Source organism: Hypanus sabinus, chromosome 7 (genome assembly GCF_030144855.1).
Source record: "Hypanus sabinus isolate sHypSab1 chromosome 7, sHypSab1.hap1, whole genome shotgun sequence".
NCBI lineage: Eukaryota > Metazoa > Chordata > Chondrichthyes > Myliobatiformes > Dasyatidae > Hypanus > Hypanus sabinus.
This window is the reverse complement of record NC_082712.1, coordinates 35,571,368-35,596,714: the sequence shown is the minus strand read 5'-3', so window position 1 is coordinate 35,596,714 and position 25,347 is coordinate 35,571,368. Positions and strand designations below refer to the sequence as shown.

At 39.2% G+C, this 25,347-nt stretch overlaps 1 protein-coding gene across 2 annotated transcripts in view; it reads right to left on the bottom strand.

The window, feature by feature from the left end:
- Positions 1–25,347, bottom strand: part of dmgdh (dimethylglycine dehydrogenase) — a 112,218-nt gene that overhangs the window by 5,086 nt on the left and 81,785 nt on the right. Inside the window, exons 10-15 of one of the 2 annotated variants that reach the window (XM_059974464.1) lie at positions 24,748–24,913; positions 17,685–17,815; positions 16,415–16,632; positions 4,722–4,879; positions 1,264–1,323; positions 569–703 (exon numbers count right to left, since the gene is read on the bottom strand). In XM_059974464.1, the coding sequence (XP_059830447.1) occupies positions 569–703; positions 1,264–1,323; positions 4,722–4,879; positions 16,415–16,632; positions 17,685–17,815; positions 24,748–24,913 (868 nt within the window). Of the gene's footprint in view, positions 1–568; positions 704–1,263; positions 1,324–4,721; positions 4,880–7,892; positions 8,090–16,414; positions 16,633–17,684; positions 17,816–24,747; positions 24,914–25,347 lie in introns of those variants that run through there. The other variant, XR_009513072.1, reaches the window with a different exon arrangement.

The following is a 25,347-nucleotide window of genomic DNA, read 5'->3' as shown; positions in this document are numbered from 1 at the left end:
TGACAAATAGCAATGGGTCTAGCCCTGAACCCTGAGGAACACCACTAGTCATGGGCCTCTAGTTGAAAAACAATCTTCTACTATCACCCTCGACTTCCTACCATCAAGCCGATTGTTTATCCAACTAGGCAGCACTCATTGGATCACATATGAACTAATGTTTCAGGGCAGCTTCCCACGCAGAACCCTACCGAAGGATATATGAAGACTACATCTACCACCCTGTCTTCACTGACCTTTTTGGACTCCTCTTCAGAAAACCAAGTCAAATTCCTGAGACCTGATCTCCCACACAGCAAGTCACGCCAACTATCTCTAATCAACCCCGTCTTTCCAAGTGCATGTATAACCTTATCCTTCAGAATCGCCTCCAGTAAACGTCCATCACTGATGCTAAGCTTACTGGTCTATAGTTTCCAGGGTTATCTTTGCAGCCCTTAAATAAAAAGGCAAAACGTTATCCACCTTTCAGTTTTCCAGCACATAACCTCTCGCTGACAATGATCCAAGTCTTTACCCATTGCTGATGATTCTTTTTAAATTGCACTTAAGTTTTGTTTGGACTCACCTTGCCTTCATACCAAATGGACTCATTTCCTTCAGGATCCACATTGTCGGTTTGCATGGTGAGGTACACTAGCTTGCGTTTTACCCCCTCTTTCTTGATGTTTTGTAACGCCTGTTTTCCGATGAATTCTGTTGGCTGAGGGGGGAAAGACAAACAGCACAGTCTAGCTGTTTACACACTATATGAATAAAATTCTGAATACATTCTCCTTTGTCAAGTTACTCATGCATATGAAAAAAGAACATTTATATTTGGCACAGCAATACCCTGCACATTTCATCCTCATGATCCTCTTATTAAAATATGTATTTCATATTCAGTATGACTTTGCACTAAAAAGTATCACTTTTGTGTGTTAAAAATGGAAAGGGGAAATTATAATGTTGAAATGTGACTGTTTGTAATCAGCCCCTGCTAATTACTACTTTCTGATCTTGTTAAGATTTGTTTAACTCCTGATAGAATAGAAATGAAAGGGAGTGTAAGAGGATGGGAAAAGAAGATCCGAACAAAATGGTCAGCATTAAATGGATTAACAGTATAGGCATTAAAGCGTAAATGTGGTGGCCCGTTTCTGAGTGCAAAATGACTTGATTGGAATGGAGTGAAATAACCCATTGGATGCAAATGGCCGGGGCAATGAATTTAATCAATGCAACTGGTGATAATATTTGACATTTATTAATCACCCTTACCTTATTTAACTTGATGAAGTAGTCCAATCCTGCTTCAAAGGCGTTTGTGTCGCAGTTCATCTGGATGATAAAAAAGATGCATACATGTTTTTTTTTAAATTAAACCCTCAGCAAATCAGGTACTTTACAAATCATACCACAATGCTGAAGATGTATCTATACAAACTGTGAGATGAGGGTTACAAAATAACTTGTATTAGATAATAGCTGCCAAGAAGATCCACTTACTCAGCGCCTAAGCAGGGAATCATTTAGAAAATAAATTTGAAGTCGTTTGAAAAATGCGGTGTTGAATGAATTCAATGTTGTGTCACTGAACCCCATAGACAGGCGTAGTTAATTCCCAGTTCATGCTGAGGTAGCTGGTCTCAGTGTAAGTTAGAGATAAACATGCAAACACGTGGATATAGGAGCAGGAATAGGGCCACCAAATCCCTAAAGGCTGCTCAGCCACTCAACATGGTCATGGCTGATCTATGGTGGCCTTGACTCCTCCTATGTGCCACTTTCCTAATAATCCACAAGAAAAGCAGCCACTCCTTCAGTCAAATGATTTGCAGGTCTTCCTCTAATTTTGTGATCAGATTTGGCTCTGATGACCTTGATTATTGATCCTAAATGTACAAGTTAAGAATGGTTAATTAGGCAAAGTGGGAGATGACTCCTAATGTCTGCATATCATCTCTACTTCTTAGGCAGATTCTTTGGACCAAGGATAGCTTTCACTTTTTGTTTGTGCTTTCTGAGGTGGCTAATGAAGTCTACTGCAAACTCCTCCACACATTGGTGATTGGTGAGCTGAGCCACCGGTAGTCTGTGAGGTGATTCATTCCTTGTACTGCTTACACAAGGCTTCTGTGAGCTAAACCAAGGAGCTGATTATTGATTACAGGAGGAGGAAACTGGAGTTCCTCCAGTCATTATCAGGGGATCAGAGGCAGAGAAGGTCAGCTACTTTAAATTGCCCAGGATTATCATTTCAGAGGATCTGTTCTGGGTCCAGCATATATGTGCCATTACAAAGAAAACATGGCAGTGCCCTTACTTTCTTAGAGGTTTGTGAAACTTCAGCATGACAGCTAAAATTTCTATAAATGTATAGTGGAGAGTATAGTGACTGGTTGCATCACAGCCTGGTATGGAAACGCCAATGACCTTGAACAGAAAATCCTGCAAAAATAATGGATTCAGCCCAGTCCATCAGTGTAAAACCCTCCCCACAACTGAGCTGTCGCAGGAAAGCAGTGCCCATCATCAAGGACCCCCTCCACCCAGCCCATGCTGTCTTCTCACTGCTGCCATCAGGAAGGTGGTACAGGAGTCATCAGGACCCACACCATCAGGTTCAGGAACAGTTATTACCCCTGAGCCATCAGGCCCTTGATCCAAAGGGGATAATTTCACTCACCCCAGCATCAAACTGTTCCCACAAGCTATGGACTTACTTTATTTATTATTATTAATATCTCTTATTTATGAATTATTATTACTTTCTTTTTGAAGCATGTTGCCTTTTGCACATTATTTCTTTGTCCATCTTGTTGTGTGCAGCTTTTAACATTCATTTTATTGTTTCTTTGCATTTACACTGAGTACCTGCAAGAAAATGAACCTCAGGGTTGTATATGGTGGCATAAATGTACTTTGATAATAAATGTACTTTGAGATGCTTTGACCTCAGTGGGGATATTGCATTTTTTTCGAGGAGTTTTGAGCACATCCCTCAGTCTGTCTGTCAATTTCTTTCCATGATACAGCCCAGAATAGTGTCTATAGAGTATATGAGTACAGCTTGGAAGTTTAGAGCTGGAAGGAAGAGGAGAGGTGTATGGTGTGTGCAATTGGCAGTGTTGGCCAGTAGGCAATTGTTTTGCGTAGTGAGGGAGTAGGTGGAATAATGGAGAAGACATGAGAAATTGACTTGGCTTTCCAGCTCTTTGAATGTTGCATCAGTCCAAATAAAATTCAATCTTAAGTGTGAATCACACTAATAAAGGAAGCCCAGACCTATCTTGTTCCCATGTCTAAACATCCCGAGTCATAGAGTAACAAAGTATAGAAACAGGCCCTTCAGACCAACTCGTCTGTGCTGACCAACTAGTCCCACTTGCCTATATTTGGGCCATTTCCCTCTAAACTCCCTTTATCCATGTACTTATCCAAGGTTGACGATGATGTTGAGAACTCACCAGGAAACACCCCAAGCAAAACTTATCCATGAAATGGGCAGTATTAAAGTGTGGGATTTAATCAAATCATCAGAATTAATAATGTTTCTCATGACTTTAGCCACATACATTCCAGCACGTGAACAATACTCAGATTGACCATTGTGGGGCAGAACAGGTTTAATTCTGCACCAGAATCTTTAGAGTACAAAAAGAGATCAGTTCATGTTCTTGGCTGTGTTAACTCCATTGAACACAAAGATATTATGAAGAGGTTGATTAAGAAGAGGTTTCAGAGGGAGTTGTACACCTCTGTTTATTTCCAGCACTGCAAAACTTTATTGTCCATATCAAAATCCAAGGGAGTAATTTTGATTTAAATCCAGCCCATCTATGGGTCATTCAAAGGGTCGTACCAAGGCCTCAGTCTAAACTAACAGCCAAATATAAAAGAGATTATCAGTAAGTGGAACAGATAAATAAGAAGAAATTCCTTACTCAGAAAGCAATTAGAAAACGGAATACCCTAATGCGTGGTTTAAAGCAGAAAATGCTGGTGATACTCAACAGGTCGGGCAACGAAGTTAAGAGACAAAGAAAGTTAACACTTTTGGTCAATAGTCCTCAATCAGTTCATTAACATGAAATTTTAGCTACCTGCTGAGTATTTCCAACATTTTCTGGTTTTAATTCACCGGCAGTTTTTCCTTTGCTTTTATTGATCCCTGGCATGTGAAGAGCATGAGACAAATATCTTAGATTCTCCCCAAGTGAGATGAGACCAGGAAACACAGGAGACTACATAGTTGAAATTTTGGAACAAGAAACAAGCTGCTGGAGGATCTCAGCAGGTCAGGCATCTGTGGAGGCAGATAGATGTTTCCTGGTATCCTATAACAGAATCAGCATATGAAAGAACAGAGAAAAGGAAATGGAAAGGAAAGAGTGGAGAGGGCAACTATGTCTTTCTCCCCCACAAAATACTTTTGAATCTTTCCTCTGAAATTTACAGCAGTGACTATGGGCAGACATACTCCTGACTCCAAATTTTACCTGCCCAAACCAAATCCTGTCAAATAGGATTTGACCAAAACAAGAGTTAAAATAATTTGCTCTCCAAAATAATGACATCTAGTAGGTTACATGTTTTTTTTTGCTTTACATGCTTCTACTTAAAATGCATTCCACTTGTTTTATCTTTTTAACGTAGGACAGTTTTGAGACTCTCCTTATGTGTAGATGCTTTTCTCAATCCCCAGAAGGTGAGAAAGTAACATATTCCATACTGACCTCTGCTCCCCAACCTCGAAATGCTTTCTCAAGCCGCAAAGAGTTCATGGCATATGCTCCAAAGTTGTCGATTCCAAATTCCTGGCCTGCTTCCATGATGGCATGATAGAGGGCAGCAGTGTCCTCTCGCTTGTGATACAGTTCCCAGCCGAGCTCACCTAGAGTGACAGTTGAGAATGCAGTCAACCCTAAAACCATGTCTAGTGAATTAATACAATTGAGCTTCACATAATAAGAACAAAAGCAAAGATATCACCTTTACCCCTCTTTGACACAATTGGGGAATCCAGACATTACTAACTGTCCAATACATTGTAATTCTGCTGTGGGAGATTAGACTGGAAATGAAGGTGGCCAAAACTGCACTGCAAGGTATAACGAAACCTCAAGTATTTACCTTGCTTTAACTTTTGCTATTAATTTAACAACATTTATATTATTACTTACTAATGTGCAATGATCATTATATTGGAAAGGAGTTAGAACATAGGACATAGAACCTAGATCATTACATCATAATGTTGTGCTGAACCTATTAAACTAATAATCAAATGGCTAACTTAATCTCTTTTGCCTACACCATATTTATATCTTTCCATTTTCCTCATTCATGTGCACATATAAATGTCTCTTAGAAGTTTCTAATGTTTCCGCCTCTATCACCCCAGGCATCGCATTCCAAGCACCCACCACTCTCTGTGTAAGAGGCTTGACCCTCACATCTCCTTTGAAATTACCCCCTCTCACCTTAGAATGCCCTATGATATTAGAGTTGCAACCTTTGGAAAAGTATGTTGTCTGTCTATTATATCTATGTTTCTCATAATCTTGAAAACCTCTATCAGGTCTCCCCTCAGCCTCCACCACTCCAGTGAAAACAGCTCAAGTGTGTCCAATCCCTCACTATAGCACAGACCCTACATTCGAGGCAACACCATGGTCAACCTCTTTCTGCACCCTCTCCAAAGCCTCAACATCCTTCCTATAATGGGGGGGGGGGAGAACCAGAGTTTTATAAAGCTGCAGCAGACAGTAGCCTTCTCACTTTAGAACTCAATGCCTTGACTAACAAAGGCAAACATGCCATATGCCTTCTTAACCACTCTATCAATTTGTGTAGCCTCTTTCAGAAAGCTACTAACTTGGACCACAAGATCCCTCTATTCATCTTGCCTTAACAGTGTACTGTCTTTTTGCATTTGACCTATCAAGGTGCCGCACTTCATATTTGGGTGTGTTAAACTCCATCTGCTATTTCTCCACCCGTATCCACAACTGATGTATATCCTGTAGTATTCCTTGCCAGTCATCTTTGCTATCCACAACACCACCAGGTTTCATATCATCTGCAAAGTTACTAATACACTCATCAATATTTTCATCCATTTCGTGTACGTACATGACAGACAACTGAGGTCTTAGTGTAGATCCCTGTGGTAAACTACTATTTACAGGCCCCCAGCTAGAATAAATCCCTTTGACCATTACACTATGTCTTCTATTGGCAAGCCAGTTCTGAATTGAAACGGCCAATTCACCATGGATCCCATGTATCTTAATCTTTGTGTGCGAGATTCTTCTGAGGTACCTAGCCAAATGCCTTACCAAAATCCATATAAGTAACAACCACAGCTCTGTCTTTATCAACCACCCTTGAGTGGTCCTACCCTCTTTCTAGTTATTCTCTTGCTCCTGATGTATGTATAGAATGCCTTGGGATCCTACTTGCCAAGGATTTGTAATGGCCTCTCCTGGCTTTCCCAATTCGCTTCTTGAGTTCGTTTCTGGTTTCTTTATAATCCTCAGGGGTTCTGTTAGATTCTAGCTTCCAAAGTTTTACATTATTTTCCTTTTTCTTCTTGTCTAAATTAATCACCTCTCTCATCATCCAAGGTTCTCTTGCCTTGCCATTCTTGTCCCTTCTCCTTACTTGAGCATACCTGTCCTGTAAGCTATGCCATTGGTCTTTAAATACCCATATCATGACAGATATGGACTCACCCAAAAACATCTTTTCTGAATTAACTGTCCATAGTTCAGGGATTCCCAAACAGGGGTCCTCGGATCCCTCAGTTAATGGTCCATGGAACCCCCTGCCCTAGTTCCTGCCTAATACTTTTGTAATTTGCTCTTCTCCAATATAGTACTCTCCTGCAAGGTCCATACCTATCTATAGCCATTTTAAAACTTAAGGAATTGTGGTCACTTTTCCCAAACTGTTCAACCACTGAAAAATCAGTCACCTGACCAGGCTCATTGCCCAACACCAGGAGCAGTACAGCCCACCCTCTTGTTGGACCTATTAGGGAAGTTGAAACCCATTTTTGCACCCTTCTTTAATCTGCTTGCATATCTGTTCCTCAATATCCCGGTGGCTATTAGGGGGTCAGTAGTACAATCCCATCAGAGTGACTGCACTCTTCTTATTTTTGAGTTCTATCCATATAGACTCAGTGGATCAGCCCTCCATTATGTTCCCTCTGAGTGCAGCTCTAACATTTTACATCATTCTCTATCTTTTTTAAAACATCAAAACCCTGGCACATTAAGCACCCAATTCCTGTCACTTTCTCAACCAAGTCTCTGTAATGGGCACAACATCATAGTTCTATGTACTGTTCCATGCTTGAAGTTCATTACCTTTACCCCTCCTAGCATTAAAATGCACACACTTCAAATTATTTCTTACTTTGCTTCTGCCTGTTTTTACTGGCACTGACATCTACCTTCCTCCCCATCCCTCTGGTTCCCAACTCCTGCCGAACTAGATTAAACCCTTCCAAGTAGCATTAGCAAATCTCCTGGACAGGATATTGGCTCCTTCAGCTATGTAATTATCAGAGAAACCATTAGGTACCCTGCAATCCCACATCTTATAGGAGGAGCCATTCCACTGCGCTAACCAATCATCAAGACTACACTTGTTATACCTTTGGCTCTAATTTCTTAAGATTAAGTTCTACAGTCAAATAAATGATTCCAAAAGACTCAGCACCCTTAGCCTCTTGCTTGTTCTCGCCAAAGTTTGTTGAGCCAAAGCCTCCTACTCTAGCCCATTCACACAATGGCCGCTCCGCTTACTCCTTGCTTCTTTTTATTGGCCCTTGCTAAGTTACTAATAACTCCAGCAATTTCCCGCTCCACAGGCAAGTCATGACAAGCCCTGCTCACCTTTTAAAGCTGGCGCGTAAAGTCTTCAAGGAACTGTCTCCAACTCAATTTGTGATCTCCCACTCCACAGATTTATTTTCTATTCCATCTATCCAATCATGAGGAGCATCACCCTCAGAATAATCCTCTAGTTGTGAGCTAACAGTGTAGGTACAGTTCAATAAATGAAGTAAATGACTCATCATGACTCCTGCAAACTGTGCAGAAGACAACATCTTTAATATTTCTCCTTTGGACATGGTGAATATAAACATGAAATATCAGCAGGAGAAAACCTTTTGGTCTTTTCAGGGTGAACTTCTTTTCAACTCCTCTGCATTTTATTTAGACCTCTTTAAACCCTTAATACCCAATAATCTTTGGAACTCAGACTAGAATATACTCAATGATTGAGCATAGATGGATGACTATACTTCATTAGGAGTTGAGGAGATTTGGCATGTCACTAAAGATTCTAGCAATTTTTTACAGATGTACCTTGAGAGCATTTGATTGGATGCATCACTGTATTGGTACAGATGCACCAATGTACAGGATTGGGAAAAAGGTTGGGCATTAGCCTCCCCACCGCTGGGAACATATTCAAAAGCTGATGCCTCAAGAAGGTAGCATCCATTATGTAGGACCCTCGCTATCCAAGGCGTGCACTCATTTTGACACTCTCATCAGGAGAAGTACAGGAAGTTGAAAATATACACTCAGTGTTTTAGGAACAGCACCTTCCCTTCTGCCATCAGATTTATATAAGAAATAGGAGCAGGAGTAGGCCATCTGGCCCATCGAGCTTGCTCCACCATTCGATAAGATCATGGCTGATCTGGCCATGAACCTACTTGCCCACAACTCTTAATTCCCCTACTGTGCAAAAACTGTATCCAACCTTGTCTTAAGTATACTTACTGAAGTAGCCTCCAACTGCTTCATTGAGCAGAGAATTCCACAGACTCACCACCCTCTGGGAAAAGCAGTTCCTCCTCATCTCCGTCCTAAATCTACTCCCCTGAATCTTGAGGCTATTTCTGAACAGCACATGAATTAACGAATGCTACCTCACTATTTTGCTCTCTTCTTGCATGATTTATTTATTTTTTCATACTGGACTGTATTTTTTTCTATTTTTTAGTGATTTTTATGTATTGCACTGCATTGCTGCCGCACTGTGTTGCTGCCACAATGCAACAAATTTCTCAACAGTATGTCAGTGGTAATAAATCTGATTCTGCTGGGAGAGATGAACAAAATTCTCTCCATTGCATTAACAAAAGACAATGTTATTTTGAGATGGCAACTTCTGGTTCTATACACCCCAGTCAGAAAATAATATCCTCATCGACAAAACTTGTTAAACTCCATAAAAATTCTGTGTTTCAATGTGATTTCTTCTCATTCCTGTGCATGTGAGGCCAGCTAATTGTACAACTTTTAGTAAGTGCAGATACTCATTTGTTCTGGATAGTACAATGTGCTGCACCTTTTAATCCATCCATAAATTGTGGTTATTTAAAGAATTAATTGCTGGTGAAATCCTCCAGTTGAACTCACAAAGGATGTAGTTGGGAAATGTAAAGTAACAACCTAAGTTAGAGTAGCTGCGCCCTTTTCTCAGAGCATCGAGAAAAATGTGAGGCCAACATGCTCCGAATCACCACTGAGGTAATTGACCTGCATGATCTTCTCTGAAATGACCAAGATGGGATGTTTAGCTTCTGGATACTTCTGCCAGAGTCCAGGGAGGACTGAGGCCTTTGGATAGCAACAGCTGCAGCCATCAACATCAAACTACCCTGTGACTGCAGTCTGCCAGGTCATATGTCCCTCTCCAATGATACATCACTCACTCCCAGTGGCACAGCAATGCTCTTCATTTTGTGGGTGATTTCAAATACCATCACACTACGGAGAAACAGCTAGGAATCCGACTGGATAAGGATCATAGAGAACTGCAGACACCAGACAAAGGGGGTGAGCAATGGAAACCGTCAAGGATCCTGAATGCAGGTTGGGAAGAGCATGTGATGATGGAAACTGGTGGTCAGGACACTGAACTTGAATGATGGGAGAAAAGTCTGACTGCAGAATGGGAATCCTGAAACAGAAAGAGTTGGACTGGAGTGAATGGCACAGGCACAAAATGGAAAGGACTATTAGATGGAGGCTAGACAGAATGGGACCGAACAGGAACATTATCAATAGGTTCACTCTTTCCTCTAGTGGTACAGGAACACCAAAAACAGAGTAACCAGTAAAGGAGGTGAGAAAAACTTAGGGATCCTTCTGTTGGTAGCCAGTGAAGCCAATGGGTGAATGCGAAGATTGAACTCTGGAAAAACAAATGGGGATGTCAGATTTAAGATCTGTGTCTAAGGGTCTACTGTGCCAGAGGTGATTCCTCATTTCTATGTGGTTAAGAAACCAGTCTATGCAAAAATTCACATCATTACATTTAGTTCTCAGGCCTCTCTTCTTTGTGTGGGGCTAAGAGAAAGAAATGGCATTGCTCTCCATGCTAACTCCCAGCCATCACTCTCTGTGACGCCCCAACCCTTCCATGTCAATGAAGTCCAGGCCATTGAATCTGTAGTGTGCGTCACTGCTTAGAAGAACTGGACTTTGTTTATAGGATAAGTGGTTGACCAAGGCCATGGATTGATCAAACCAAGTTTGCTTATGCTGGAACATTTGGGTAGTTGACATTGGGTAGCTGAGTCAGAATAAATTATAACACATGCTCATAGAAAAAAAGCTGCATTTTTGCAAGATACAATGACCAGATAATTTGCGTGTATGTGAGTGTCAATGTTTGGGTTGGAGGTACTGGTGGAGTATATGATGCATTAATCACACAGCTTCTCAGTAAAGTTAGCTGTAAAAATACTTGACTGTGAATATAGGTTGGGTTGAAGAGTGCAAAGCAATATAAGTTTAATGACTCCAAGATTTATCACAAAATGTTGAGGGTATAAATTGAAAAGACCCTGAAACCAAGTGTAGAAATGTGTCCTTGGCTGCTTGTGCCAAATATTCAATTCAGTTGTAGCTGTATTTTGTCCTTCACTTTAGAAAGTTGATTTCACTTACTTTTGAAGTCAGATTTTGGTAAAACTTCAAGACTAATTATTTTAAACTAGTAACTGAATCACAGAAAAATGATGTCAAACGTCATTGAGACCATTGCCGCTGTAACAATTAAAACCTGCTAACCCTACTTTACCTTCAAGGCTAACAAGTAATCTCTACAGCTATTTACCTCAAAATAAATGCTATAAATGCCACAGGACAATTTATATTGTGTGTTTGAAATGTCAAATCTGACCTATTTTGGTTAAAAAATGGTTACAAATAACCATCTAGATTATGTATTTACATTTACTTTACAATGTACATACTGTGTATCCCATTTCACAGGCAAGATCCTTTTTGTCAGATTTTCAATCAAGTGTTATAAGGTAAAAAGGTAGATTTAAAATGGAAATGCTAAAATATGTAACACAAAATGGAAGTTTGTAAGACAAAATGGTGTTAGTCTGCGATATGAGAATGTTTTGAGAAAGTACAAGGGAACCAGTCCAGAACCACATTTTGAGAACTTAGTGTGAGTACCAGTCTACAGCCTTGAGGGTAGATAATGGTGAAGAACTTATTTGTTTGGAAAAGTACTGGAGTTAAATGTTAGATTTTTGAGGGATCTTGGAGCATCTAAAAAGGGGCAACTCCTTTGTGCAAGGGGGAATCTTCTCTTAGTCTGGGTTTGCAACTAGTACTAAGATTTGGAGATAAGAGAAAAGAGCATTGAAAAGGGGTGGGGGAGAGAGAGACTGGAAAAGCTGTTGGGCATCTGTGGTTCCCCCCAGCTGTATATTGTATGGAGTGGTTTTGTGATTTGTTGCTAAGTATTATTTTGACTCTTCTATAGTTTCATTAATCATTTTACCTTCTTTCTATATTTTATTCTTTATATATCTCTAATAAAGTAATTAATTATAACCTTTAACAAGTATCTAGTGCCTTTTGTTTATGAATACATCTTGCTGCTGAATCAAAAAGAACAAGGGATTAATTTTAAAATATTTTTGGTGCAAGTGTCATTCAGATTTAATTCACCTACCACATAGTAAAGTGACATGTCCTTGCATTTATTTCATTTAAAATAAAAAGTTATTTTCTCAAGAATGTGTCAAAATTCATCTTATAATAAAATCACGATCATTCGAAGGAATCTTAAAATAATGACGGGATTTAAATAGCTAAAGATCAAATTGAAAATGGTTAATGATGGTAAGTGTTAGTGTGAACTCATTCCACCTTGCTTACAAAACTTTAATAATCGAATAACGGGATACATATTTAAGACAAATAAATTAAACAACTAAACATAAGTAAATTGCCTTTAAATTAGCTACATTAGCGTTAAAGCAAAGCAGTTAATAAATATGCTCTCCTCATGAAAAAACTTTTAGGATATCGTTGTGAAAAATCAAAAAGGTAAGAAAAGTCATTAATTACTAATATGTCATTATAAAATTAAAAAAAACAGAAGTTTCTGCAATATAAGCATAAGAGATTCTACAGTTGCTGGAAATCCAGAATAACAAACACAGAATGCTGAAGGAGCGCAGCATGATGAAGGGTCTTGACCTGTAGCATCAACTTTTTATTCCACAATAGAGCTGCCTGACCTGCTGAGTTCCTCCAACACTTTGTGTGTGTTACTAAAGGTTTCTGCAGGAACATTTACTATAATTTGCAGCCTGGCTCCACATTTCTCAAATCTGTTTAATGATTTCAATGTAGAAAATTTTTAGTCTGATCTGATTACAAGACACTTTCCTAGAGTGTTTGCACTTATTAAGATAGCACTATTGCAATGATATGATAATTGGAATTTTGCGATTGTTTCCTCTGCTTCTTTAACGACAAACTGGACCAGATGAGTTGCCAGTCTCCTGGAATAATCTTATTATTATTTATTTGGGGAAGCTGCCAGAAATAGCTCTCATTTACCATCAAGGTTAATAAAGTATGAACTGTAGTGCAGGAGCATTTGCTTAAATTTTAAACTGCTTAGTGCCTAGAGATTCAATGGCACCTTGCACTCTGCCTTTGAAATTTATTTTATTGCAATCACAGAATAGTGACAACTCAGGAGGAGACCATGCTGGCTCTCGTCATCCCATTCACCCACTTTCTCTGCATGGTTCTACAAATATTAATGTTCCTGTCCCAGCTCCTTTCCTAAATGCTACAACTGAATCTGCATCCATTACTACCCCTGGCAATCATTCCATATCTTAACCATTCACAGCATAAAATCTTTCCTCATCTCAACCCCTCTTTTCATTCTTCACCCCACCTGCCCATATCGTGTCTGTTTATGCCTTTTGTGGCACATTGAAGTTCAAAGTAAATTTTATTATCAAGGTATATGTATACCACCATATACAACCCTGAGGTTCATTTTCCTCTGGGATCAGACTGCACTTAAAATACTGTGAGCAGTTCTGGACCCCTTATCTAAGTAAAAATGTGCTGTCATTGGAGAGGGTCCAGAGGAGGTTCACGAGAATGGAAGTGTTAACTTATGAGAAATGTTAGGATAGCTCTGGGCCTTTACTCACTGAAATTTAGAAGAATGAGGGCAGATCTTATTGGAGCCTATCAAATATTGAAAATCCTAGGTAGAGTAGATGGGATGTTTCTTATAGTAGTGAGTCTACAACCAGAGAGCACAGCCTCGGAACAGTGGGACGTCTATTTAGAACAGAGATGAGTAGGAATTTCTTTAACCAGAGTGGTGAATCTGTGGAATTCATTGTCACAGACGGCTGTGGAGACCAAGACATATTTAAGGTGAATGTTGATAGGTTCTTAATAGTAAAAGGTTACGGGGAGAAGGCAGAAGAATGTGTTTGAGAAGGATAATAAATTAGCCATGATGGGAATGGCGCAGTAGACTTGAATGACTGAATGGCCTAATTCTGCTGCTATGTCTTATGGTCTTATGATCTAAATACATTTTGCAGGTCTTTTCTGAAACACCTTTCTTCCTTAAGGAGAGAAACTTCTATTTTATCTAACTTAACCACATAAATAAAATCCCTAAATGGAAATGAAAATAAACAGATTCTGTTTCTACTTACATAGGCTTGCTGAGTGTTTCCAGCATTTTCTATTTTTAATCAACTCCTTTTATCCCTGAAATAATTTTTGTAAATCCTCCTGACCCTATTCTTGAACTCCTTCTAGAATTACACATCTAGTTCATATTACATCTTCGCTGTCTTCTTTCCAAGCATCATATTTCACCTGCCAGCTATCAGCTAATTTCGCCTGGCTGCAAATGTCCGTTTGAAGTCAATCACTATCCTCTTTACATTCTTCACGGTAGAACATAAAGCAGTGCAAGACCCTTCAACCCACGATGTTGTGCCTAACCAATTGAACTAGTAATTAGTGCCCTAATGAAAATAATCCCTTCTGCCTCTGCAATATCCATATCCCTCTATTCTCTGCTTCCACATTTTTGTGTTATCTAGGAATTTGGAAATTTCTTGTTTATTAGCAAATATTACAAATAGTAGAGTCTTAATATGGACCCTAGGGACATCCTATTCTACATTCCCTGCTCCCTGCCAAGTTTCTACCAATGCTACTATGGCCTCTCTTATTCCATTTCTTTCCATCTTAAATGTTAACACATAGATTATTACGCATTTTTTTCGAATGGCTTTGAGAATTCCACATACACCAAGCATATTTCATTCAAGGTTAATAAAGTATGAACTGTAGTACATATTTCATTTCTGTTAGTTCCTCACAAATATCAGCAAGTTAGAATGTTTTGCCATTAATAATACTGGCTTTCTCTATGAATTACCCATGACCACTAATACTGTTGCTTATGATTTTTTTCTAGCATTTGTTACTCATGAATAGATTTCCTTTTTAATCTCTGATTTGTCACATCTCTCCTCTTCTAAACCTTCTCTATGTCCTAAAGAATATTTTTGGAATTCTTTTTACTTGGCACTTATCATTTCTTATGCCCTTTTCATTTTCTCCTTTTCCTTTTAGTTTTTTCTTCACTTTCCTCTGAAATCTACTTGCTTCTCACTAAAGTGATCAATCTGACACTAGCTCATTTTTCTACTGTACTTTCTGTATTTTTAGTCACCGAGGGAGCTCAGTCTTTAACCTCCCTGCCCTCCTCCTTCCGGGAGCATAAATAAACTGTAGCCGAAACATCCTATTATTCAATTACAATCTTGTCTGCCAGGCTTTGATCCCAAATTGGCTGGGCCAGACTTATTACTATTACATTGGAAATGGCCCTTCTTGAAATATTCACCTTGGCACAGTCCACATCCCTTTCTGTAGCTATTCTAATCCTTGTTGATCACTGTTTCCCACACTAAGACCTCCTCCTAGGCCTGACTCATGTTTGGCAATGCCGCCCTCCTAATTAGGCCAGGAAGTAATAAACTGGATGAACTTCCAAGGCACAGTAAAATGCATCAATGCGGCTAGTGTGCTTTACCACAGCTGACCGGGGATGAATTTCTAACATGGGAGTCTTCAGTGTGTAGAACAAGAGAAAGAAGGGAAGGGTGTATTGGATAAGTCAAGCCTTAGAGTTGTAATGGCATGGATGGAGAGTGGCAGAAGAATTCAACAGAAAGACATCAGGTTGACCCATAGAAGTGAAAATAACTTTAAATAATGTCTCAGAGAAGTGATCCACATCTCATTTTTGGAACATATATGACACAAACATTTCAACAGCCTGCCTTATTTTCAGTTCCAAGACAGAGGGATAGAGTCAATAGCTAGAAATGGAGTTTGTTTCAGGGATTGAAGACAAATGTTTTGGTGTTCTATGTATTTATTTAAATTAATTATTACCATATATGGCACTGCAAAATTAATGCAAATTTAAGGTGATATAGAACACAAAACAAGAAAGCAAAACCTACCCAATTAGAATTGCTTCAAAAACAAACTACTTTCAAAAATGAATTAAAATTAGCTTATTTACAAGAACACATTATAATCACAAAATACAAACTGTAGTTGTGTAGTTGGGCACAGGATTGTGATTTGTCTTCTGACTCCATGGAGCTCTTTTTTTCCCTTAGACCAAATTTTAGTTTCAACAGTGAGAAATCTGACAAATACCAGGAATAATTTTACAAACTTTTGTGTATGATTTTGAGTCTGAAAATGAATTTTACATGATTTCCATCTCATTAATTACATCAAATAAGAAAATTCACAGATACAGGGGGTTGAGAGGGATAATAAATTAGTCATGATGGGCCAAATGGCCTAATTTTCCTCCTATGTCTTATGGTCTTATGTATTAAAATTCCTAATAAAAATTTCTAATTGGTTCAGGTAAGTACATTTGTAAAGTTACTCACATTAGAACTTTTTTAGCTGCAGCAATTTATTTAATTACAAACTTTTTACAATGGAAACATCTGAGGCAATGTTACGAGCCAAACCATTGGTAATTAGACACCAACCTGTGTAGGAGATCCTCATTGCAGTGAGGGGAATGTCAGCCATTGTAACAGGCTTACACTGCAAGAACTTAAATGCTGTTCCACTCAAGTCTACTTTTGTGAGTTTTTGGAGAACCTTCCGTGAAAATGGACCTGCAACACCCAACACCCCGATTTCATCAGTAACATTACGAATATCAACCTCATAGCCACCTTTAGTTGCCTCTTCTTCTATATATCTACAAACATGAAAATAATAGATGAAGTGAATGGTAAATCTCTACCTTTGAAAGAAGAAAAAAAACAAGTAAATGTTTAAATGCCTGCAAGTGGTGGGGCAGTGGAAAGGCTTTTACCAATATGCCAGGCTTTGGAGTTCAGTTTCATTATGAGCTGCTTTTCTCCTGCCCACAGTAGAGAGTCCATTACATACTTGAACAAAGAAACATTTAAATTTCTTGCCTAGTGTGCTCATGCCCTCAAGGGGCATCTTTTTTTTCAATCTAAACATTGTAAACATCCCCAATTGTTCTTGAGAACATAGTGAGACAACTTCCTTAATATCAATTTATGATAATCTAATCTAGAGAAAGGTCCTACTGTTGAGCAAAATTATTATCAAAGTACAATATTACCAAAATTCATATATGCCACAAATCTAACAATCTTATAAATTCCTACAGGGAGTAATTCTGACTTTTGGCAATAAAGAATTGGAGGCAAAATTGGATCAGCTCTCCAATCTGGATATATTCTGATGTCTATTCCATTGATTTCAATGGATAGTATGTTCTTTACAGTACTGCCAAATTACTGTATAATTTCCCCTGCTCTAGGAGAGGGTGCCTTCTGTCTTTGCCCAGGATAACAAATTGGTGACGAGAATCTTATCCTTAAATGATTGGCTGTTCAGCATGACATGGTAAACCAATCTTTGAGTAAATGCCAGTCTGTGCAGTGATGCCCACATTCTGTCAATGAATAAGTAAAACAGATGCCCCTGTGGACAAGTAAAACGATAACGATCTCGTCCCAATCAGAAAACAATTCAACCAATGTGCTCTGCGAGACAGAAATCTGCAGTCACTCTGCTCTGCTTTCTTATTTGGAAAGTAATGATGCAGACAAAGAAGCTGAAGTATGGAAGGTAATAAAGGTTTAAATCATTTTCTTTTTAACATACAATATAATCTATTATTCTTTTTTCAAAGGAGGCATCTGCTCCAATTAACTCAACCAAACAAGATGGAGAAAATGAATGAAGTTATAGTTTGTTTTAATCAGAGCTCACCTTAAGTCATGGAGCTCTGACCCTGACCCCGTCACCAGCAGGAACTCCTCTTCTGATAAATGGCTGATTGTGACCTCTGCATAAACCCGACCTTTCGGGGTAATCATATGACTGATATTTATATAACCCAGCTGTGAGAGAGGAGAGAGAATGAAAATGGGTAACTTCTGTCAACTTTAGAACTTTACCATTACAATCGTCATTCTCTATCCTTTTATAGCTATCCTGCTGCTGCTAATGCCTATGGCTGTCCTTTGGACTCCAGTTCTATTGTAAGATCTTACCAGGGGCATGGATCTAATTCATAAAGATCATTCTTGGAAGCACTGGATAGGGCACACTAGGTTTGTATTCGCTAAGAAGAATTTCACAGGGCTGGCAAATCTATGGTGTGCCAAGATGGCATGCACATAAATATTGTTGGCACACGTTCATTTAAACCCCACCTATAATAAAGTACATAATAATTATCTTTACTGCCAAATGGAGTAGTGAACAATTGTTTACAACCCGGTAGCAGCGAGATGTTTTCATGGTAAACATCTCATGCTGGCTTGGTACCACCTAGACATTTGTGAGAAGACGTGATATTGGATGATGTGTTTTGAAATCATTGCAGATCTGATGTACACATCAGTATTTGGAGAGCAAACTGTTGGGCCAGTTATTGACTTTGCTCTGTTTATATTTTTCCTTCGGTCCTTCATTAACGAAGCAACCAAAGTCTCATTAAGAGTAAACCTTAAGAACATAAGAAATAGGAGCAGGAGTAGGCCATCCGCCCCATCGAGCCTGACCCGCCATTCAATAAGATCATGGCTGATCTGTCCGTAAACTCAGCTCCATCTACCTGCTTTTTCCCCATAGCCCTTAATTCCCTTACTATGTAAAACCTATCTAACTGTATCTTAAATATATTTAGTGAAGAAGCCTCAACTGCTGTAACTATCACTATAACCGGTACGCTTGATGGTGACCTTCCTCTTATTGTACTTTGGTCAGTTCAGTCGAGGGCTTCGCAGATGAAAAAAACCCAAAAGTATTACCCCATACCCTTCTCTTCCCATACTAATGGCCTGCTTATTTTCATTCTATATCTATATGACTATGCATCAAAGCTTATAATTTCATGTTCACTTTTCTTATGTTAAATATGAGGTACAATAACAATACTATTTAGCAATGTTATTTTTCAATTGCTTTTTAAAATTATTAATATTACTAATATTTTAACAAATCATATTTGAACAGGTTTTCTACAATGGTTCTTTTATTTCTGTTATATTTTTAATAGTAAAATACTGAACATACATAAGTAATCAACAGGACTCATCATTTTCCCTTAAAAAGTCCATAATTATTGTTATTAAATTCATTTATCGATCATAATCTCTGCTTTAATTTACCATGGCATGAAAATCTTTTATAAGATTATTGTCAATTTGGGCACATGCTCTCAAAGATGTTCATTACCCTGGTCCCTAAGAAGGGGTCACACTGTTAGATTTAAGACCAAGAAAGAGAGACTTCTTCACTCAGTTAATGTTGAATTAGTGGAAATGGTATCACAGAAACCAAAGTAGTTGAATATTTTTAAGAAGTTTAAATAAATTTTTAATTGAAAATGCATAAAGGGGTAAAGGAAGAGAGTGGGATCATGAGAAGGAACTGTAATCACATTGATTGGTGAGCAGGCCTGAAGGGGCAAGTTGTTGATTTCTGCTCCTATTTTATATGCTTTCTGTATTTTTGGAGCTTATGAGCAAATACTCTCCAAACCAGAAAAGGATGAATATTTAACCATATAACCATATAACATTTACAGCACTGAAACAGGCCATCTTGGCCCTTCTAGTCCGTGCCAAATGCTTACTCTCACCTAGTCCCACCAACCTGCACTCAGCCCATAACCCTTCATTCCTTTCCTGTCCATATACCTATCCAATTTTACTTTAAATGACAATACTGAACCTGCCTCTACCACTTCTACTGGAAGCTCGTTCCACACAGCTCCCACTCTCTGAATAAAGAAATTCCCCCTCGTGTTACTCTTAAACTTTTGCCCCCTAACTCACAACTCACGTCCTCCTGTTTGAATCTCCCCTACTCTCAATGGAAAAAGCCTATCCACGTCAACTCTATCTATCCCCCTCATAATTTTAAATACCTCTATCAAGTCCCCCCTCAACCTTCTATGCTCCAAAGAATAAAGACCTAACTTGTTCAACCTTTCCCTGTAACTTAGGTGCTGAAACCCAGGTAACATTATAGTAAATCTTCTCTGTACTCTCTCTATTTTGTTGACATCTTTCCTATAATATGGTGACCAGAACTGTACTCAATACTCCAAATTCGGCCTTACCAATGCCTTGTAAAAATTTTAATTACATCCTAACTCCTATACTCAATGCTTTGATTTATAAAGGCCAGCATACCAAAAGCTTTCTTCACCATCCTATCCACATGAGATTCCACCTTCAGGGAATTATGCACCATTATTCCTAGGTCACTCTGTTCTACTGCATTCTTCAATGCCCTACCGTTTACTATTTATGTCCTATTTGGATCATTCCTACCAAAATGTATCACCTCACACTTATCTGCATTAAACTCCATCTGCCATCATTTAGCCCACTCTTCTAACTGGCCTAAATCTCTCTGCAAACTTTGAAAACCTACTTCATTATCCACAATGCCACCTACCTTAGTATCATCTGCATACTTACTAATCCAATTTACCACTCCATCATCCAGATCAATAATGTATATGACAAACAACATCGGACCCAGTACAGATCCCTGAGGCACACCACTAGTCACCGACCTCCAACCTGACAAACTGTTATCCACCACTACTCTCTGGAATCTCCCATCCAGTCACTGTTGAATCCATTTTACTACTTCAATAGTAATACCTAACAATTGAACCTTCCTAACTAACCTTCCATGCAGATCCTTGTCAAAGGCCTTACTGAAGTCCATATAGACAGCATCCACTGCTTTACCCTCATCAACGTTCCTCATAACCTCTTCAAAAAATTCAATAAAATTTGTCAAACATGACCTTTCACGCACAAATCCATGCTGACTGTTCCTAATCAGACTCTGTCTATCCAGATAATTATATATACCATCTCTAAGAATACTTTCCATTAATTTACCCACCACTGATGTCAAACTGACAGGCCTATAATTGCTAGGTTTACTCTTAGAACCCTTTTTAAACAATGGAACTACATGAGCAATACTCCAGCACCATCCCCATTTCTAATGACATTTGAAATATTTCTGTCAGAGCCCCTGCTATTTCTACACTAACTTCCCTCAAGGTCCTAGGGAATATCCTGTAAGGTCCCAGAGATTTATCCACTTTTATATTCCTTAAAAGCACCAGTACTTCCTGCTCTTTAATCATCATTGTTTCCATAACTTTCCTACCTGTTTCCCTTACCTTACACAATTCAATACCCTTCTCCTTAGTGAATATCTAAGAAAAGAAATTGTTCAAAATCTCCCCCATCTCTTTCGGCTCCACACATAGCTGTCCACTCTGATTCTCTAAGGGACCAATTTTATCCCTCACTATCCTTTTGCTATTAATATAACTGTAGAAACCCTTCGGATTTATTTTCACCTTAATTGCCAAAGCAACCTCATATCTTCTTTTAGCTTTTCTAATTTCTTTCTTAAGATTCTTCTTACATTCTTTATATTCCTCGAGCATCTCATTTACTCCATGCTGCCTATATTTATTGTAGATATCTCTCTTTTTCCTAACCAAGTTTCCAATATCCCTTGAAAACCATGGCTCTCTCAAACTTTTAACCTTTCCTTTCAACCTAATAGGAACATAAAGATTCTGTACTCTCAAAATTTCACCTTTAAATGACCTCCATTTCTCTATTACATCCTTCCCATAAAACAAATTGTCCTAATCCACTCCTAAATCCTTTTGCATCTCCTCAAAGTTAACTTTTCTCCAATCAAAAATCTCAACCCTGGCTCCAGTCCTATCCTTCTCCATCATTATATTGAAACTAATGGCATTGTGGTCACTGGACCCAAAATGCTCCCCAACACATACCTCCATCATCTGACCTATTTTATTCCCTAACAGAAGATCCAACACTGCCTCTTCTCTAGCTGGTACCTCTATGTATTGCTGCAAAAAAGTATCCTGCACACATTTTACAAACTCCAAACCATCCATCCCTTTTACAGTATGGGCTTCCCAGTCTATGTGTGGAAAATTAAAATCTCCCACAATCACAACCCTGTGCTTACTACAAATATCTGCTATCTCCTTGCAAATTTGCTTCTCCAATTCTCACTCCCCATTAGGTGGTCTATAATCCACCCCTATAAGTGTTACTACACTTTTCCCATTCCTCAATTCCACCCTAGACGAGCCCTCTATTCTATCCTACCAGAGCACCGCTGTAATATTTTCTCTGACAAGCAACGCAACACCTCCCCCTCTTGTCCTTCCGATTCTATCACACCTGAAGCAATGAAATCCAGGAATATTTAGTTGCCAATCACACCCCTCCTGCAACCGTGTTTCACTAATAGCTACAAAACATCATATTTCCAGGCATCAATCCATGCTCTAAGCTCAGCCAGCTTTCTTACAATGCTCCTAGCATTAAAATAAATGCATTTAAGAAATTCTCCACCTCTTCCTCTCTGTTTATCTCTAACAGTACAAAGAACTTTACTGTCTTCTTTTTCTTCCTTTTCCCATACATCTGTTCCTACATTCTGGTTCCCCTCCCCCCTCGTATCTAGTTTAAATCCACTGGAGCCTCTCTAGCAAACCTACCTGCAAGAATATTTGTCCCCCTCCAGTTCAGATGTAAACTGCCCCGCCGGAACAAGTCCCACCTTCCCTGGAAAACTGCCCAATTATCTATAAATCTGAAGCCCTCCCTCCTGCACCATGTCTTCAGCCACGTGTTGACCTGCACTATCTTACTATTTCTAAACCCACCTGCACGTGGCACTGGTAGCAATCCTGAGATTGCTATCCTGGAGGTCCTGTCCTTTAACTTGGCACCTAGCTCCCTAAACTCACCTTTCAGGACCTCCTCACTCTTCCTACCCATGTCATTGGTCCCTACATGGACCACGACATCTAGCTGCTCACCCTCCCTCTTCAGAATACTGAGAACTCAATCTGAAATATCGTGGACCCTGGTACCAGGGAGGCAACAGACCATTCGGGATTCTCAATCTCTTCCACAGAACCTCCTATCTGTCCCCCTAACTATCGAATCCCCCATTACTACTGTTCTCCTCTTTTCCCTTCTTCCCTTCTGAGCTGAGAGTCCAGTCTTGGTGCCAGAGACGCAACCACTGCAACTTGTCCCTGGTAGGTCGTCCCCACCAACAGTATCCAAAACGGTATACTTATTATTGATTGGAATGGCCACAGGGGTGCTCTGCTCTTCCTGTCTATTCCCCTTCCCTCTCCTGACAGTCACCCAACTACCTGTCTCCTGACTCCTAGAGGTGACTATCTCCCTGAAACTCCTGTCTATTTCTGCCTCTGCCTCCCGAATGATCTGAAGTTCATCCAGTTCCAGTCCCCTAACATGGTTTGTCAGGAGCTGCAGCTGGATGCACCTTTTGCAGGTGTAGTCATCAGGGACAACAGTGCTCACCCCGACTTCCCACATACTGCAAACGGAGCACTCAACTGCCCTAACTGCTGCCTACATTACCTACTCCTAAGCTAATTAGATTAATTAAAGGAGTTTACCCGGCCTTACTTCACCTGGAGTTAAGCTCGAGCTCAGCCTCTGCTCGCTTTTTAAATTTCCCTGCTGATCTCAGAGGCCGACTTTCACATGCTTGCACAGTCAGTCCCATTCAACCTCGCCTCTGCCTATTCTTGCTGTAGCTTGATTGAGCCAAAGCCGTCCCACTCTGCCTCAGTCTACTCCAACAATGGCTGCTACGAGGATGGCCGCTGTATATGACAGTCTTTCTTTTAAACCTTTAGCGTGCTACGTCTCACGCCTGCGCAATCTAGCCTCTTTGCCCCGATCAGTTAAAAACAGCTTCTCTCCGAGCTTCTTTTACCTCTTCCCTCACCACCTCTTGCTTCGATTTAAATGACCGTTGAAAACTTCCTCTCCTTTTTAAACCTTTGGCGCACTACGTCACGCACCTGCGCAGTCTAGCCTCTTTGCCCCAATCAGTAAAAAAAAACAGCTTCTCTCCGAGCTTCTTTTACCTCTTCCCTCTCCACCTCTTGCTTCGATTTACAAGGTGGAGCCATAAAGTGATGCCATAAGGAAGAGCTGGACAACATGATAATTATGAAATTAACAACAGTGTTGGAGACATTAGCTGGACATTTTAGCTTTGGAATAATAGTACTGCACTGGAATAATAGCTCTGGGTTAAGAAAAGAAGTGTTGCAGAATTGAACCTTGATGTGCATGTAGGTGAACGTATAGGTAATGGAGGAGAAATTGTTTTAAGAGACACCTGCTGTCATGTGATAAACAGGATGTATTCAAAAACACCATTGGTATAGAGGTGGAAATGGAAAACATTTGGACTGTCATACTTCTGACAACCATTTAAAAGAAGAAAGACAACATGTTTGACTACACTGCTCATGGAGGAGAAATTATAGAGAATGAGAAAGGGTACCATGGTTTAATTGCCACAATGAAGCGGTATTGAGCAGCTTTGTAATGGCCAGCTTCATGATTCCAACAAATTGAGGATAAGTGATAATGGAGATATACTTGCAGGTAGTCTTTTATTAGGGGGAAGGGAAGAAATCAAAAGCTATGAATCAAGAACCATGACAAGATTCAAATTGGAAATCCTGTTTTTTTTAATTTTGAGGGGATTTGGGGGAGAAATTAACATCATAGAACGCATGACATGTTACAACATGAACCTGATAATTTTTCTTTACCGTTAACGTCCTATAAAAATTATTTTTATTTGGAAATAATATCAAGAAAGGTGTACCATTGTAAAAATGAATATATATATATATTGTCAGATGTCAAATCCTATATGATTGCAAATATCTACTAACCTTGGGAATGACATTTGCAATCAAGCGGTCCAATAGCTTGGAGGAGTCTTTTCCTTTCATTGAAAATTTGCCAAAAGGTGTAAGGTCAAAAACGCCAACATTTTCCATGACCAGTTTACATTCTCGACGGACTGGTTCAAACCAGTTTGTTCGGCGAAAACTAGGTCTAGGAATGGATTAAACAAAGCCACGTTAGAAAACGTTTGTAAGTCACATTTACATTGAACAACTATGGTATTCTCTTCAAAATATTTAACAAAAATAACTTCTAATTATATTGTGCCCTTTATGAGCTTAGAACATCCAAAACATTTTACAATCCTTTCCATGCTTTTGGAGTGTAGTCACTGCTTTAATGGAGGAAAAGGCACAGCCTATTTACAGGAAACACTCACAAGCATTTTTAGAAGTGCTAAATGCTAAATGCTCAATGCCGGTCTAAAAGATTATCCTAGATTTTTTGGAGCGGACTTGAACATTTTAAATAGCTGTCGGAAGTATAACAGTCCAGATGTTTTCCATTTCCATTTTGTAACTTGATGCTTAAGAATCATTAGGAAAAAGGTCACACTAAAAGAAAGACTTGCATTTTTTTCACAA